Here is an 18,954-nt window from a genome sequence, read left to right as displayed (position 1 = left end):
GAATTCTCTGTTCTATACAGTAGGTTCTTATTAGCTAACTATTTTATATATAGTAATATGTATATGTCAATTCCAGTCCTAATTTAGGGACTGTAGTCTCATAAAGTGATGCTCTCTTTTATACTAAGCAAAAATTATATGAGAATACATATACTATTTTTAAAGGTATTGTTTAAGAATTCTCTTTAATAAAAGAAAAAATGCACTGAGTAAAATGCTTTTCCTTAAAAAGAATAAACGATACAGTTTTGAAATATATGGAATCCAAGACTTGCAAAAAGGATAATCATTTTTGCATAATGGAGTTATTAAACAAACTCTACCTTTACCTCCCACACCTCCACACACATGTATTTGACAACAACCAAAAACTCGTTGTGGGTCAATAATATTCACCCTAAGAGGAGCCTAACTTTATTTTTGGTCACAAACTGAATTTCTAGCATTTAGGAAGAAAACTGATGGCTTTCTTTCAATGAACTATTGTAAAGAAAACAAAGCTTAAATTTTGATCAGAATCATTTTTTTTACTAAGACATTCCAGAGATTTCCCATATACACTGTACCCAGTTGTCATTATTAATATCTTACACTAATGTGGTATATTTATTAATAATTGAAATAGTAACTAAAACCCATACTATATTCAGATTTCCTTAGTTTTAATCTAATGTTAAAGGTTCGTCTAGTCAAGGCCATGGTTTTTGCTGTGGTCATGTATGGATGTGAGAGTTGGACTGTGAAGAAGGCTGAGCGCCAAAGAATTGATGCTTTTGAAGTGTGGTGTTGGAGAAGACTCTTGAGAGTCCCTTGGACTGCAAGGAGATTCAACCAGTCCATTCTGAAGGAGATCAGCCCTGGGATTTCTTTGGAAGGAATGCTGCTAAAGCTGAAACTCCAGTACTTTGGCCACCTCATGAGAAGAGTTGACTCATTGGAAAAGACCCTGATGCTGGGAGGGATTGGGGGCAGGAGGAGAAGGGGACGACAGAGGATGAGATGGCTGGATAGCATCACTGACTCAATGGACGTGTGTCTCAGTGAACTCCGGGAGTTGGTGATGGACAGGGAGGCCTGGTGTGCTGCGATTCATGGGGTCGCAAAGAGTCGGACACGACTTGAGCGACTGATCTGATCTGATCTGAATGCTTTTTTCTGTTCCAAGATTCTATCCAGGTTACATTAAAATTAGTTGTCATGTACCTTTAGGCGTTTCTTAGCTATGAGTTTCTCTAATTTTCTTCAGTTAAAAAATTTCTGGGACTATTTACAATGTTGTGTTAGTTTCCAGTGCATAGCAAAGTGAGTCTGTTACACATATATCCACTCTTTTTCAGATTCTCTTCCCAAATAGACCATTACAGAGTACTGAGTTGAGTTCCCTGTGCTACACAGCTGGTCCTTGTTAGTTACCTATTTTATATATAATAGTGTGTATGTAAATCCCAATCCTCCAGTTTATCCCTGTCCCCCTCCTCCCCTCCCCCCCCCAGTAACCATACGTTTGGTTTCTATATCTGTAACTTTCTTTCTATTTTATAGGTAAGTTCCTTTGCCCCCTTCCTTTTTTAGATTCCACATATAATGATTTTCCCCATTTTTGATGGCATTGACAGCTTTGACATGTTTTGTAGGATCAGGACAGGTGTTTTATAAAATGCTCCTTTATTAGTTTTATGGAATATTTTTTCTTATGACGAGTCGGCTTGTAGGTTTGGAGGAAGACCATAGAGGTGCCATTTCATCACACTATATCAAAGGTATGATTTATCACTGTTGATGTTGACCTTGATCACCTGACAAATGTTGTCAGACTTCTCCACTATAAAGTTACTTTTTTAAAACCTTCTCTTCCATACTGAACTCTCTGGAAGGAAGTGCTATGGGCAGCTCCTACCTAAAGATTAAGGAGTTATATTCCTCCTCCTTGAGGATGGAGCATCTATATAAATTATTTGGAGTTTCTTTGCATGAGGGATTGATCTCTTCCTCCATATTTATTTATGATTTATAACAGCATAAGAACAACTATGTATTTTATATTTGGGGTTATAATCCAATATGACTTTTAAATTTATTTCTACAATTGTTCCAGCTTTAGCCATCAGGAGCTCATTCAGTTGGCTATGTTCCTTTGACATATCCCATCTTTGTATGTGTGTGTGTGTTCAAGCATTTCCTTCATTTCTGGTCCTACAACATGCTCCAGGCTCATCTTGTATGTTTTTACCCCAATCCTAGAGTCAGCCCTTTCTCCAAGGAGCTCTGGTCCCTTTTATTGGAAAATGGTATGGGAAAGCAAGACCTGAGCTTGTCCGTACAATATTGTCTTTTAATCCATGTACTCAGAATCTTGTATTTATTTAGATCTTTCTTTCATCAGTTTTGTAGTTTCACTCATATAGATCCTGTATATTTTGTTAGATGCATACCTTTGTTTTTGGTGTTAATGTTTTCTTGAATTTTAAGTTCCAACTGTTCATCGATGGTAGACAGGAACTTTCCTAAATTAACCTCGTCATTTGTGACCTTGCTATAATCAATTATTAATTCCATGAGTAGTTTTTGGTTTTTGGGGATGTTTTTCATAGATAATCACGTCACTTGAGAACAGTTTTACTTCTATTTCCTTTTCCTCTTATATTTGCTCACACTTTCAGTATGTTATGTACTTTTTATATTTCATATTTTCTGAGTTCTGTTACTCCTCTTCAAATCTTTTCTCCAATCACATTATTTCTGAGTTTTTCTGGTTTATGTTGTTCTATCTTCTAGCATTTAAAAAAATTTCCCTTGTTTTGAAATATTGGGTTACAGTTTTCATCTTTTTTGCTGTTTCATATTTTTATTATAACAGCTTTACATAGAATTCAATTATAATTCTTTTCATGGCACATTTTTACTTTAAATAAGCTATTCTATAGTTTTAAGAGACAGGTGTGTGTAGGATAGATTTTCTAGCTTCCAGAGCTTCCTTTTCTGATGTTTTCATAAAACGACACTTTTATATTCTGGTCATTTCTTAGCTCTGTCTTCTCTTCTCCCACTGTCATCTGGACCTTTTCTCTCTGCTTCTATGGTCTCTTATCTAATTTGGAATTCTACTCCCAGAAGTTTCCCCTTAGTGTTGGGCTCTTTTCCAAGAAGGAAGCTCAGGTTTATTAAGTTTTGAGAATTCATAGACCCCCCCACACCCCATGAGCACCTTCAGACCTTCCTGCTCATCCGTCTGTATTCACTCTGAAATTAGAGTCTGTCAGTTCTGCTGCTAATTTCATATTGATCTCCCTTGCTTGTCAGTGAATACCTGCTGGCAGTCAGAGGTTCTCATGGCCTTTGGCTACTCTGTTGTCTTCCCACTATTTCCTCTTACGCAGATTCTGATATTAAGTTGGAGGTTTGCTCCCACCTGTTCACATTTTGAACTTTAAAAGGATTCTTTCTTGTTGTAGCCATGATTTGTTCTTGTAATTACTGTCGTTTTGCTATCCTAGATGCTCTATCTGTTTTATGAGGAGATTCAGACCACACTGTCTCCAGTCGTCTTCCTAGAGTCTTCAATATTCACATATTACTCAGGATGGTGGGGGATACGGTATTTTTAAAAACATTTTTACAAGCTTTTTCTATATTTTTGAAGGCAATCCAAATGCAAGTTGAAATGATTACAGATGATAGGTTGATTCTGCCTTTTAGATACCTTTCATGTCATTTAAAATAGGCCTTTTTTTTTTTTTTGCTTAGCCTCAAATTAATATACCTACAAGTATAACTCTATTCCCATACCACCCCAACCTGCTGAAGAGTACTATCATACGTATAAAACATCAGAACTAGGCTTAAAATAATTTGTGATGACTGCTCTATGTTTTCAGGCCAAGCATCTTGGAGGAGCTCATCACTTTATTTATTACCATATTTGTGTCCTAACATTCTGATTTTATCTGTAGCCCTCTTCTCTACAATCTATAGCAGCAGTCTCTAACCTCTTTGGCACCAAAGACCAGTTTTGTGGAAGACCATTTTTCCATGGATGGTGGTGGTGGGAGGGAGACCGAGGGGGAATTGGTTCAGGTGATAATGTGAGCCACTGGGCGCCGTACATGAAGTTTTGCTTGCTACCACCCTTCACCTCCTGCCGTGCAGCCTGGTTCCTAACTGGTCCATGGCCCTGAGGGTTGGGGACCTGTGATCTACAGTCCAATTTAACAAACTGGCTGCTGTCTAAATGTGGTCCAAGACATGCTTTGCTTAGTACTTAAAAACAAACAAAATAAGTTACCAACACTTAAAAATCAGATTTCATATAGAAGACCAGACCTCTGGCTGCTCTTAAAAAATTGAGCTCTGATGGCATTAGGCCCACTACTTGGAACTTGTTCCCTGATTAAACAGAGACTATGCTCTCAGGCTTGTGGCACTTTTCTTCTAGGCAGCTTGTGCCATTTACCTTCTAGTCATAATAGACATTAAAGGTTTGTAACCTATGATCTAGCATCTCTGATTTCAACCTCTGATGTTGGCTTGAAATACCAAATATGTGCTGATAATTTCTAGATCTGTTTCTACTTAGATGTTCTGCAGACTCCCCAGAACCCATATATTCAAAACCAAACTAATTTTTTAAAAACCTAATTTTCTTCTACTATTTGCCAAATGATCCAGTTAACAGAATTACATTCCTACAGTTGTCCAAATTAGAACTCAGATGGTAAAGAATCTGCCCGCAATGCAGGAGACCCAGGTTCAATCCCTGAATTGGGAAGATCCCCTGGAAAAGGAAATGGCAACCCACCAGTATTCTTTCCTGGAAAATCCCAAGGGCAGAGGATCCTGGCAGGCTGCAGTCCCTGGGGTCACAAAGAGTCAGACATGACTGAGGGGCTAACACAGTTGTCTAAATTAGAAAAACCCTTAGGGTCAGTCTTTCCTCCTCCTTTCTCATCCTACCCACTGCTTATCAGTCATGTACCAAACTATGACATGCCTTTGTTTTCACTGTTCCCAATATTTAAAATACTTTTCCATCTTGATAACTGGAGAACTTCTATTTACTTTCTAAGATAGAACAAATTATTCAGTTTCTGAAACTATGTCACTCACCTCCAGGAACATTTAGTTGCTCCTTTCCATGTACAGGCATCTCAAGTACATTATACTGTATGATATTTAACACCAGCTCTCCCACTAGACTAAGGATTCCTCAAGAACAAAGATCACGATTTAGTTACCTTTGTATCAACAATACTAAGACAGAAAAACATGGGACTCAATAAGTATGTCAAATAAATAAATGAGTTTTACAAATTAATGAAAACAATACTGTTTCATATTATGGTTTTTGCCTTCCTGTATTTTCTATATGCTTTCTGTATGTTTGGTTAAATTGTCCATTTTTTGCTAGTGCTTGCTTTGGATGATACTAGAATCATTTTAAAATTCACATCCTATGACTATAAAGTTAAGGGCTATGTCAAAAGAAAACATGTAAGTAACTTAAAATTTTTGTTTTAATGAGGCTATCAGGTATTAGCCCTGAAAAATATATAATTATTCATAAAACAGATCCCTGAGGGGCAACTGAACAGCTGTTGAAAGTTCTGGCACATCACTATGCCAGCCTGAGCTTAATGACCTACATGTGAAGGGCTAAATATCCAATTACTAATCCTCCCTCAGCTACTCTTTGGCCTGATATGGAGGTAGCTGAAAAAAGATGCCCTACTAACAGATCAGAAATGGATCCAGACTTCCTTGCCAATTCTTAGTTAAAAGATCTTTTCGACTTGACATAATGAGGAAACAAAGAGTGCCCTACAACCATGTTGCAGTTACAGTTTTTCAAGTAAAATTCGACGGTTTAAAGCAAGAGTGATTTCAGTTTTGTAACTAAATTTACAGAAATTTTAATTCTTTCAGAAAAGTCAAATCTGGAATTTAATTTCCTATTCACAGAAACCTTTAAACATGTTAGAATGTTTCCAAATATCAAGTATAAATCACTCCAGAGTTCTTTCCATACTGAGAGGGCAGTCTTCTATTCACTGATTCAAACATCATTCTTATCTTCGAATTCTGCAATAATCACTTATTAGAAGTAGGACCAAATTAAAAACTAAATAGAAAATGACCATCAACCAGATTAGGTTACAGCTCTCCCTCAGGTGACTTGATCTATATATATATCAAAAAGATTACATAGGAAAGTCAGGCATTATAAACAATGAAACGTCACCCGATGTCTTACAAAACAGTATATGAAAAACAGCTCAAAGAATGAATGGAGAGTAAGACTTATGGTTGTAAGGTAGAAAAGGCGTAAACATTCTAGATTTAATTACCTCTTACTGGGAGCTTGATTCACTTTTAAAATCTAATTTTCCACTTGAGTTGTGTAAAATTATGTGATACTGAAAACCTCCTGTATTATAAATACAAATAATTTAGGCAAGAGATGCTTTCTTCTCATCTCAAACGTGGAAGAATTATAAGCCCTTTATTAGTGTTGGTCATTTTTAAGAGTAGGAATGTCTTAACATCCCTTGCCATGCCCACGAGGATAAATGAATAAATGCCGGCAGGTGTATGCCTGCCTTGAATTGGAAAAACAGGTATTATTACTCAAACACCTCCCACTCCAGAAACGCTAACCCCAGACCCCGCCCCACACAAACCCCGCCCCTTTCTCCCACTGCGGGTCCGGAGTTGGCGCAGTGGGCTGACGTAAGACGTAACCTCCGTAGCCTTCTACGTGTAGCTACCGGCTCTGCCTCTGGGAGTTGAAGTTTCCGAAAGAGGACCTTCTCGAGTGGTAAAGACCACTACAAAAAGCTTTCTGAGAGGTTATCAGATTTCCCGACAACTCCTCTGTTCGGTAAGTGTCTTGGCGCGGAGGCTTGCGCTCATCTACCTTTTGATATAATCCGGGAGCAAAAGGAGCGCGTGCCGATCCCGCCTTCCACTAGCAATAGGGCTTCCGGGCAAGAGGTAAGTGGGATAATGGAAAATGGTAGCAAAGACCCAGCTCCGGAAGGAAGTGACGTCAGAGAGAGCGCGCCCCTTCGGCTCGCCAAACAGCTTTCTGATTCGTCGGCTGCAAATTAACCCCGCCTCTGGAATGCGTCCACGCATTTGAGACATGGAGGCGAGAGTCGGGCTCGGCTCTGGTCACTAATATAGGACCTCTTGCTGTCGACTTCTGTTTGGGGTCAAGATACGGGTCCTAGTATGTGAAGTGTGTTCGCTTCCCAAGAATGAAGGGAGAGGGAAATCTGGACTCTGAAAGGCCGGGAAACGAGTTGTGGTTGTGCCACTTATTGGCAAGTGACCGTGGGCAAGTCGCTTTTCGTCTTTAAACCTCGTTTTTCCTCATTTTCCTCATTTTTCCTACGAGGGCTGATGTCTCTGAGCGCTGTGAAATGTGGGGAGAGGCCAGGGGAAAGTTGCTGCAGGTGCTGTTAGGCCCCACCGTGGTGAGCTGAGGACTATTTTAAGAAGTCCAAGGTGTTACTGAATTTCCCTGAAACATTTTGTGTTTAAATTCAGGAATTTTTCTAGAGGTACACAGAGGATAGCAACAGCACATTTCTCGCTTTTTTTGTTTGTTATAAATCCTCCGCCTTTCCCCATCATGGCCCAGGCCTCTGCCTAAGGGACCTCACAGCTGAACCGAGTCGTTATTGCAAATCTGGCCCTCGCGTTTTAAAAAAGGATATTCCTTCTTTACCACCGTTAGGTCATTTAATTCCGTTCTGCGGTTATTTCGACATTCCTTTGGATGTTTCTGGAAAGGAGGCTGTGTTATAAATTATTAAGACTTTAGCCCAATCAATAAAGCCATGATTTTTTTTTTGTTTTTAAACTTTCGGCCAGTCACACTCATAATGTGTAATCTCCCTGCCAGGAGTTGTGCTGAGAAGTGGAAATACAAGGATAATAGAGATACAATTTTTTTAATCTATCCCACACAAAATTGCCTTAGTCATCTTTATCCATAGTTTCATAAAACCACCAGATAATCTATATCTAACTAAACGAACCATTTAAAAAAATTCAGTGCTCAAGTAAACTAAATTTGGCACAATTATTTCTGTAATTGCTACAAAGTTGGTTGAACCTGGTGAATGAATTAAAATGTGCAGTGAATAGCACTGCATGTGAGGGACGAATGCAAACTCTGCCATGGTGTTTATATTTTACTTAACAGGTTAATCTGAACAAACTAGTGCATAGTTAAATGCTTACCGTATGTTACAGGCAGTAGGAGTTGGTATATGTCTTTGTAAAGTGTGTTGAAAGCAATAATGAAAGGATCTCAATCTAGCATCATTTGATGCTTGATCATTGCATCATTCCCTGCAATGTATCTAGCTTATTCAAAGCTTTAAAAACTTTTCTTTTACTACATTCCTTTTTCTTAATTGAAAATAACTTTTAAAATAGCAGTGATAATGATATTGACAAGCTCATGACCTTTGTATTTGATAGGCTTTTTAAAAATATTAGTATGCAATGATAAGCAAATTAAATTTAACTTGGACTTCTTGGGAAAGGCGAAAGCTCCCCCTGGTGTGCATGAGTTGTAAAATTTTACTGTACTTTGTTATATTAAAATTTTCACAGTCTAGAGCCAATCAACACTTGCTCTTTTGATCATAGTAGGAAACTAGTGAAAACCGATGCCACTGATGATAGAAATATTCTCTCCTACAATATTAATCAATTTCATGAAGAAAGCAATTTGTTTCCTCTGATTTTTAATTGTGCCTTAAAGTCTGCACGTTTGGCTTGTGTTCCTCCATGCCAAGTCGCTTCAGTTGTGTCCGACAGTTTGCGACCCTGTGGACTGTAGCCCAGTTTCCTCTGTGCGAGGATTCTCCAGGCAAGGATACTGGAGTAGGTTGCTATGCACTCGTCCAGGGAATCTTCCTGACCAGGGATGGAACCCACGGTGTGTTGGCCGGCAGGTTTTATTAGTTTTTTTTTTTACCACTAGTGCCACCTGGGAAACCCGCACATTTAGCTTAAGGGGCAGGTTTAGCTTATGTTTTCTATATTGTTTTGGATATATTCATTGCTAATTTTTATTCATGTGTTTATTTTTGGAAAGGAAATAAAAGTGATCCTCGGAATCACAATTCATGTTTAAAATTTTTCTTATCTTTTCAGGCTTACTGTGTTCCCTCTGTCTCCTGTTTCTTGAGTAGTAACCTTATTTTCTAGATTAAAAAAAGTTAATGAATGTGCTCAAGGTTCTACATTTACCTCCAGTTACCTTTTTGGCCTATGTTTCTCTCAAGCTGTTACTCACATTTTTTAAATGCTCAGACATACGATTTTTTTCATTTTATTTTTCTGTCTGAACTCTGAATCAGATTGTGAGGTTGTCTTCTAATTCATCAATTACCTCTTGGACTCCAATAATCTGGAGTTTGCCTCGTATGTTGAAATTTTTATGACTTCACTTCCTGGTTTCCAAATTGGTCCTTTTTTTTTTTTTTAATGAATTCTTGTTTTGCTATTTTTATGCCCGTTTTTGTGTATCAATTTCTCAATTTTTGTTTTTATGGTTATTATTCTTCATTAACTCTTTTTTTCCCTCATTTCCTGTCCTTTTATAATTTTGCTTTGCAGACTCATCTGGAATGGAATTATAGCTTTCCTTTCCAAACTACCTCTGTCTGCTACTGATTTTGTGGTTCCTTCCACCCCATGACCCTTTTCAGTGCTTCAGACCAATAGCAGAGCCTATATCTGTGATTGAGAATTTCAGTCATATTGTACGTTCATATGTCACCTCATATCTGGGCCCAGGTTGTAGCCAAAAGGCTGGTGTCTGTTTCCCCCAAGTAGTCAGCTTTGTATAAGCTATCTTTAATTTTACCTGTTGTTAGGCATTTTTTCTTGGAAAGAGGAGCCTCACCCCTAACACCAGTGTAAGGGTTCATCTTAAATTGCCTCCCATCTGTCTCCCATCCTCTGTCTTGTATTATTATTTTTCTCTTTAAAGATAGGAAAACTCTCAGCTGTTTTAACACAGCAGACCTTGTTCTTAATTTGGAGAAAAGCTATACTTTTTTTGTTTCCCCTTTTAATATTTTATCTGCCATTGTCATGTGTTGCAAGCTTGGAAGGCAGGATGTCACAGACATAAACTTTTGGCAGTGATCTCTAGGAAGTTTCCTGATTGTTTTTTTTTTTTTGGTGCACTGGCATACAAGTAGAACCAAAGGGTTTTTCCCGTCCATTACCTTTTGGTGACACAGGTCTTCCCCGAGCCTTTCAACAGCAGGTGGGTGAAAGCAACACAGCTCTTTAACATTGTTTGGAAATTCCCATTTTCTAAATAAGACTTTGGATTTCTAGAAGACAGTAGAGTTGGATGTGGGCTTGAATCTTCGCTCCATTACTTCATTCAACAAGTATTTGCGGACCTATTTTGTGCAACATTTGCTGTAGGTGCCTTGTTTCTTAGGAATTATATAAGAGCTTTGTAACTTTGGGCAAGTAATCTTTGTACCTCTTCCTTTGCAAAGTAGGCATATATGACTACCCCTTAGGGTTTTTTTTTATGGAGAAGGAAACGGCAACCCACTCCAGTATTCATGCCTGGAAAATCCCATGGACCAAGGAGCCTGGTGGGCTACAAACCATGGGGTCGCAAAGAGTCAGACACGACTGAGCGACTTCTGTGTGTAGGGTTTTTTAAGAGAGTAAATTAGATAATAACTTTTTTATTAAGTATAGTAAGAATTAATAAATGTTTGATGTTACAATTTTCATTGCCTTTAGAAGCCCTTTATAATATCACACTCACTCATTTATTCGTTCTACCTGTACGTAATAAGCGTCTACAAAGTGCTTGGCACTGTGTTAGCGTTGCCAGTGTAATGTTGGGCAAAAGCAGATGTTAGCCCTGCCGAGTGAACTTTCCAGTGGAGAGTCAAAGTTGAGTTGTCATTTCTAGGAGATGATCTCCCTTAAAAGAAGTGTTTCAGTTCAGTCTCTCAGTCGTGTCTGACTCCTTGCCACCCCATGAATCGCAGCACACCAGGCCTCCCTGTCCATCACCAACTCCCAGAGTTCACCCAAACCCATGTCCATTGAGTCAGTGATGCCATCCAACCATCTCATCCTCTCTCATCCCCCTCTCCTCCTGCCCTCAGTCTTTCCCAGCATCAGGGTCTTTTCCAATGAGTCAGCTCTTTGCATGAGGTGGCCAAAGTATTGGAGTTTCAGCTTCAACATCAGTCCTTCCAGTGAACACCCAGGACTGATCTCCTATAGGATGGACCAGTTGGATCTCCTTGCAGTCCAAGGGACCCTCAAGAGTCTTCTCCAACATCACAGTTCAAAAGCATCAATTCTTGGGCGCTCAGCTTTCTTCACAGTCCAACTCTCACATCCATACATGACCACAGGAAAAACCATAGCCTTGACTAGATGGACCTTTATTGGCAAAGTAATGTCTCTGCTTTTTAATATGCTATCTAGATTGGTCATAACTTTCCTTCCAAGGAGTAAGCGTCTTTTAATTTCATGGCTGCAGTCACCATCTGCAGTGATTTTGGAGCCCAGAAAAATAAAGTCAGCTACTGTTTCCCATCTATTTGCCATGAAGTGATGGGACCAGATGCCATGATCTTAGTTTTCTGATGTTGAGCTTTAAGCCAACTTTTTCACTCTTCTCTTTCACTTTCATCAAGAGGCTCTTTAGTTCTTCACTCTCTGCCATAAGGGTGGTGTCATCTGCATATCTGAGGTTATTAATATTTCTCCCAGCAATCTTGATTCCAGCTTGTGCTTCCTCCAGCCCAGCGTTTCTCATGATGTACTCTGCATATAAGTTAAATAAGCAGGGTGACAATATACAGCCTTGATGTACTCCTTTTCCTATTTGGAACCAGTCTGTTCTATGTCCAGTTGTACCTGTTGCTTCCTGACCTGCATACAGGTTTCTCAAGAGGCAGGTCAGGTGGCCTGGTATTCCCATCTCTTTCAGAATTTCTCACGGTTTGCTGTGATCCACACAGTCAAAGGCTTTGGCATAGTCAATAAAGCAGAAATAGATGTTTTTCTGGAACTCTCTTGTTTTTTCTATGATCCAGTGGAAAAAAGTGGTTGGTGGCATAAAGAAAACTTGTGAACTCTTGTATTCCTAGATGATTCTTCCCCCTCTTAGTAATTTTGCAGTGAAGTAACATGTCAGGGCTTTGCTCTAGCCCCTAAATCATACATCTTAAAATTTCTTGTCTTGCAGTCAAAATTTGATAAACTTTCTAACTTTTCTTAGGTACCCCATATGTCCTATTACATCATTGCATGTTTAAAGAAGGCAAGAACCATGTAATGAAACTGCTGCTCAAATTATGTTCTGTGAAGTTCTTTTCTTTCCAGTCTCTGAATTGTGGCGATTGTTCTTTTTCCTTTTAGATGTTGGCTTCTCTGCACAGACTTGTTAGCTATCCCTGTGAAAGGGAAGAATTACCCATTTTTGTGTAAGACTGATAGAATATTGCAGACTTCATGCTTAGTCTTTGATAGGGATAAAGAACACATATTCTTAAGCTATGGTGTTAATAATTAAAGAGAAAAGATATTTCAGTATTTCTATCATTTTCCCTGCTCTAAAGGCAAGTTTAGCTCTAAACAGTGGATGTAAAGATGTGGGTTGTAGTTTAGTTGCTAAGTCGTGTCTGACTCTTGCAACCCCATGGAGTGTGGCTCGCCAGAATCCTCTGTCCGTGGGACTTTACTTTCCAGGCAAGAATACTGGAGTGGGTTGCCATTTCCTTCTCCAGGGGATCTTCCCGACACACAGATCGAACCTGGGTCTCCTACACTGCAGGTAGATTCTTTGCCAACTGAGCTACCAGAGTGGGTGGTTAAATCTAAATAAGATGTTTAAGATGGCCCTGAGTTACAGAGTCAGTTTACATATTATGTAAACTGATTACAGAGTCAGTTTACATATTTTGTTTTTCAGCTGTGACTTAAGTGAAAAATTTATAATTACATATTTATAATGAAATATGTTTGGGGGCAACTCAATTTGTTTTCTGTACTGTCCAAAATTTAGAAATGTATAGCATACCTTGTGTCAAAAATCAATTGTTGAGTGTCCACCCAGATAGTGAAATTAACACTTTTCCTGTATGACAGTATTAAAAACAAGTACAAAAATGTGCTTTCCATATCTTTAAAAAAAATAATATGTTTTTCTTTTATAAAACTATGTTTTCATTATATAAAATTTGGAAAATGCAGAAAGCCATGGGTGGGTCAGAATTAAAACGTGTGTGTATATGTGTGTGTGTGTGTGTGTGTGTGTATATATATACACACACACATATATATATATAAAGAAAATTGAACATTTTTTGTTTTGATTTTCTTATTTAACATAATTATTTCCCTTTATCACTAAATAATATTGAGAAACATTTTTCTTGGCTGCTTAGTATTCCAATCCAGTGTTATAGGTGAACTGTAATTTATATTTAGTCCCCATTTGGTGATATTCTAATTTTTTATTGTTAAAAATAGCAGTAATACATGTATTCTTTTCTATTTATTTTGTTTATATTTCTAATTAATTTACAGGAATTCTAAGGAAATAAATTATTGTAAGAAAGAGTATCAACATTTTAAATCTCTTCAAACATACAGGTCTGAGTAGTCTTCTGGGAAAATTGTTCTGTGCTGCCAATAGTGTATGAAAATAGCCCATTTCATCAAATGATCTTTGCCAGTAAATGACGATTGATTGCCTAAATTTGCACTTTTTTCATTACTAATATGGTTTCATTTTAATCGCATCCTTTGGTCTTTTTTTTTTTACTTTTTTTTTTGGTTGTAAATCATCTGTTCATGTCAGAGTTGCTTTTCAATTTTTCAGAGGCATCAAATAATGTCATCTGAAATGTTGCCAGCATTTAGTGAGACTTGTAATGTTGAAAGACAGAAAAACTTAAGTGAAGATGGAGAGCAAAATCAGAAGCCCGGATCAAGTGAAAGGTTTCAACCAATATCTAAACGGCAAATGAAGAAGCTAATGAAACAGAAACAATGGGAAGAACAACGAGAACTCCGCAAGTATGTATAAAAATGCATATATTCTACCCCTATTTAGAGATATGGAATGTTGAACCTTCAATATAGTAATTATGCAGTTACATAATTATGCAATAGTAATTATGTTAATTAAATTGGGACTGTACATATTGTTAGCTCACTTTGTCAGTTGGCTACTAAAACTGTTTTAAATTGTTTTCTTTTTTTTAGCAGTGTTGCTGAATTTACACAATACACTTTTCTCACCCACACGTATTGTGAGTAGCACCCCAATTTCTAAAGTAACCAGTTTATAAAAAGGATATAGTTAGCATCCATGTCCTAGATATGGAACAAAAATAATCATCTCAGAAAGGTCAAGTTTGGGCCTAACATTGATTTTGCTAGAACTATTACAGGTTTTGGTAAGAGCAGTTAGGCTTAAGCTGTTATTGTAGAAAGATAAAATTTATTAGAAAATTAATTGTTGATGTAGATGAGAGAAAAACCTGAGGTTTTTTTTTTTTTTTTCATAATTTTACTTTTAAAAAAATGGGAGCAGCTTTTTCTTAAAAAAGAACTTTTATTTTTATTGAAGAGCTTCCCTGGTGGCTCAGATGATAAAGAATCTGCCTGCAATGTGAGAGACCTGGGTTTGATCCCTGGGTTGGGAAGATTCCCTGGAGAAGGGAATGGCTACCCACTCCAGTCTTCTTGCCTGGAGAATTCCATGGACAGAGGAGCCTGGTGGGCTGCAGTCCATGGGGTTGCAAAGAGTCAGGCACTACTGAGTAACTAACACTTTTTTCTTCATTTTATTTTTATGGGCTTCCCTGGTAGCTCAGAGGGTAAAGAATCCGCCTGCAATGCAGGAAACCTGGGTTTGATCCCTGGGTTAGGAAGATCCCTTGGAGAAGGGAATGGCTACCCACTCTAGTATTCTTGACTGGAGGAATTCCACAGACAGAGGAGCCTGGCGCACTGCAGTCCATGGGGTCACAAAAAGTCAGACACGACTGAGCAACTAACACTTTATTTTTCATAGTTAATTCACATATATATATATATATATATATATATATGTGTGTGTGTGTGAAATATATATATATGAAAAAGTGAATATGTTAGTTGCTCAGTTGTATCCAACTGTGCGACCCCATGGAGTGTGGTCCGCCATGCTCCTCTGTCCATGGAATTCTCCAGGCAAGGGTACTGGAGTGAGTTGCCATTTCCTTCTCCAGGGGATCTTCCTGACCCAGGGGTCAAACTTGGGTCTACCATATTCTGTGCAGATTCTTTACCATCTGAGCCACCAGGGAAGCCCCATATATACATATACATACATACTTTTTCAGATTCTTTTCCATTATAGATAATTACAAAACATTGAATATAGTTCCTTGTGTGATACAGTAGGTCCTTGTTGGTGGTGCTAATGGTAAAGAACCCGACTGCCAATGCAGAACATGTGTAAGACATGGGTTTGATCCCTGGGTTGGGAAGATCCCCTGGAGAAGGGCATGGCAACCCACTCCAGTATTCTTGCCTGGAGAATCCCATGGACAGAGGAGCCTGGCAGACTATAGTCCTTAGGGTTGCAGTGAGTTGGACACAACTGAAGTGACTGAGCACAGAATGTGTATGTTAATCCCAAACTCCTAACTTTTCTTCCTACGCCCTTACTATCCACTCTTATAACCGTAAGTTTCTTTTCTGTGTCTGTGTGTCTACTGCTGTTTTGTAAATAACTTTATTTATATCACTTTTTTTAGATTCCACATGTAAGTGCTAACATATTTGTCTGAGTTACTTCACTTATGATAATCTCTAGATCCATCCATGCTGCTGCAAATGGCATTATTTCATTCTTGCTTATAGCTGGGTAACATTGCATTGTGTATATATACCACGTCTTCTTTCTCCATTCATTTGTCAGTGAACATTTAGATGCTTCTGTGTCTTGGTTTTTGTAAACAGTGCTTCTATGAATGTTGGGGGTGTATGTATCTTTTTTAATTAGAGTTTTCTTTGGCTATATGCCCAGGAGTGGGATTGCTGGACCATATGGTAACTCTATTTTCAGTTTTTTAAGGAATCTTTATACTGTTTTCTGTAGTGGCTGCACAAATTCACATTCTCAACAACAATGTAGGAGGGCTCCCTTTTCTCTTCATCCTCTAGCAGTTGTTATTCATAGACATTTTGATGATGGCCATACTGACTGGTGTGAGGTGATATGATAGTTCATTGTAGTTTGATTTGCATTTCTCCAAAGCAACATTGAGCTCCTTTTTATGTGCCTATTGGCCATCTGTATGTTTTCTTTAGAGAAATGTCTGTTTAGGTCTTCTGCTCAATTTTCGTTTGGGTTGTTCAGTTTTGTTTTGTTCTATTTTAATATTAAGCTGTATGAGCTTTTTGTTTATTTTGGAAGCAAATTCTTGTTAGTTACATCATTTGAAAATATTTACTCCCTGCCCATATGTTGTATTTTAATTTTGTTGATGGTTTCTTTTCCTGTGCAAAAACTTTTAAGTTTATTTTTATGTTTATTTTTGTTACTCTAGGAGGTGGATCAGAAAAGATCTTGCTGTGATGTATGTCAAAGTTTTCTGCCTATATTTTTCTCTTAAGAGCTTTATAGTATCTGGCCTTATATTTAGGTCTTTAATCCATTTTGAGTTTATTTTCGTGTATGGTGTTAGGGAGTGTTCTAGTTTCATTCTTTTCCTTGTAGCTATTCAGTTTTCCCAAGACCGTTTACTGAAGAGACTGTCTTTCCTCCTTCCTGTACTCTTTTCTTCATCATAGATTAATTGATATTAATTAATTGACATGTTTCTGGGCTTTCTGTTTCATTGATGTATGTGCCTCTATTTTTGTGCCAGTGTGATGCTGTTTTGATGATTATAGCTTTGTAGTATAGTCTGAAGTCAGGGAAGATGATTCCTCCAGCTTCATCCTTTTTTCTCAGGATTATTTTGGCTATTCAGGGTCTTCTGTGTTTCCATACAAGCTTCAGAAAATTTTGTTCTAGTTCTGTGAAAAATGCCATTGATATTTTGATACGAATTGCACCGAATCTATGGATTGCTTGCATAATATGGTCATTTTCCCAATATTAATTCTTCTAATCCAAGAACACGGTATATCTTTGTATCTGTGTAATCTTCAGTTTCTTTCATCAGTGTTTTATAGTTTTCAGAGTTTAGGTCTTTTGTCTCCTTAGGTTGGTTTATTCCTGGCATTTTATTCTTTTTGATGAGATGGTAAAATGGGACTGTTTCCTTAATTTCTCTTTTTGATGTTTGTTGTGTGTAGAAATGCAATCGATTTCTGTGTATTAATTTTGTATCCTACAACTTTACCAAATTCATTGTTGAGCTCCAGTTATTTTCTTTTAGCATCCTTAGGATTTTTTGTATACAACATTGTGTTATCTGGAAACAATGACAGTTTACTTTTCCAATTTGGATTCATTTTACTTCTTTTTCTTTTGCCTGCTGTGGCTAGGATATCTGAATCTATGTTGAATAACAATTTTACTTTTTTTTACATATGGTTATAATTGTTGCTTGAAAATCATGTAGGGAAATGATAAAAGTAAAATTTTTTATAACTCTCAAACTCAGTATTTTAAGTTTTCTAAGTACATATAATGGACTGTGTGCTGTGCTGTACTTAATCACTCAGTTGTGTCTGACTCTTAGTGAACCCATGAACTGTAGCCCACCAGACTCCTCTGAAATTGGAATTTTCCAGACAAGAATACTAGAGTGGGTTGCCATGCCCTCCTTCAGGGGATCTTCCCAGCCCAGGGATCGAACCTTGAACCCAGGTTTCCTGCATTGCAGGTGGATTCTTTACCAGCTGAGTTACCAGGGAAGCCCCATATAACGTGCTACCAATAATAAATGAACTTATAGTTCAGATCTGTGTAAAAAATATTTTGCTTTTGCAGACTCATTTATTGTGTAAAACTTTTAGACTATCTAAAATTTCTGGTATTTGACAATTTTTGATCCACAGAAGTAGCAGTTTTTTATGATTTAGCCTACTGATTTTAAAATAATTTTTTTTTTGTTTAGAAAAGTTTTGTAAATATCCAAATAACAAAAAGTTGTTTTCTACTAATTTTAGACAAAAACGGAAGGAAAAACGCAAGAGAAAGCAATTAGAGCGACAATGTCAACCTGAGTCAAATTCAGATGGAAGTGACAGAAAACGTATTCGAAGAGATGTTGTTCACAGCCCACTCCGCCTTATCATTGACTGCAGTTTTGACAGCTTGATGGTATTAAAGGTATCATGAATCATTGTCAGAAAAATCCTGTAGCTGAACTAGGTTTAATAACTCTTGCTTTAATATGTAATATTACTTTGATATAATTTATGTACTAAAATGCATCTTTTTTTCTTAATTGTGGTTTTTAATGTACATAACAAAGTTTACCATCTTAACCACTTTTAAGTGTACAGTTCAATAGCGCTAAGTACACTTATGTTGTGCAGCCAATCTCCAGAACTCTTTTTCATCTTACAAAACTAAAACTCTATACCCATTGAACAACCATTTCCATTCCCCTTCCCTGAGCCCTTGGCATCGCCATTCTACTTTCTGTCTCTATGAATTTGTCTACTCTGTGTATCTCATATAAGTGGAATCCTACTTTCGTGACAGATTTTTTTCACTGAGCATTATGTCTTCACTGTTCTGTGCTCAGTTGTTCAGTCATGTCTAACTCTCTGTAACCCCATGGACTGTAGCCCACCAGGCTCCTCTGTCCATGGGATTTCCCAGGCGAGAATAACGGAGTGGGTGGCCATTTCTTACTCCAGGGGATCTTCTGACCCAAGGATGGAGCCCATGTCTCCCACATTGACTGGCGGGTTCTTTACCAC

The 18,954-nt window shown here is 37.8% G+C and overlaps 1 protein-coding gene across 18 annotated transcripts in view; it reads left to right on the top strand.

Annotated features, from left to right (window-relative positions):
- The first annotated feature begins 1,985 nt into the window (after positions 1–1,985).
- The window catches only part of TRMT10A (tRNA methyltransferase 10A), a 51,935-nt gene continuing 34,966 nt past the window's right edge, over positions 1,986–18,954 (top strand). For 4 of the 18 annotated variants that reach the window (XR_015165709.1, XR_015165706.1, XR_015165705.1 and 1 more), the window contains exons 1-3: positions 1,986–6,874; positions 13,898–14,094; positions 18,193–18,355. Coding sequence is in view for 8 of the 18 variants with exons in the window: in XM_086406710.1 (XP_086262836.1) it covers positions 13,910–14,094; positions 18,193–18,355 (348 nt within the window). In the remaining 10 variants the exon portion in view is untranslated. Of the gene's footprint in view, positions 6,875–7,049; positions 10,292–10,333; positions 12,848–13,897; positions 14,095–18,192; positions 18,356–18,954 lie in introns of those variants that run through there. The other 14 variants (XR_015165708.1, XR_015165707.1, XM_086406717.1 and 11 more) reach the window with 6 other exon arrangements.

The sequence above is a fragment of the Bos grunniens genome, chromosome 6, assembly GCF_055505025.1.
Source record: "Bos grunniens cultivar Pamir isolate PY7600 chromosome 6, Bosgru_T2T1.0, whole genome shotgun sequence".
NCBI lineage: Eukaryota > Metazoa > Chordata > Mammalia > Artiodactyla > Bovidae > Bos > Bos grunniens.
Note: the sequence above shows the minus strand (reverse complement) of the source record. Positions and strands in the feature narration are given on the sequence as shown.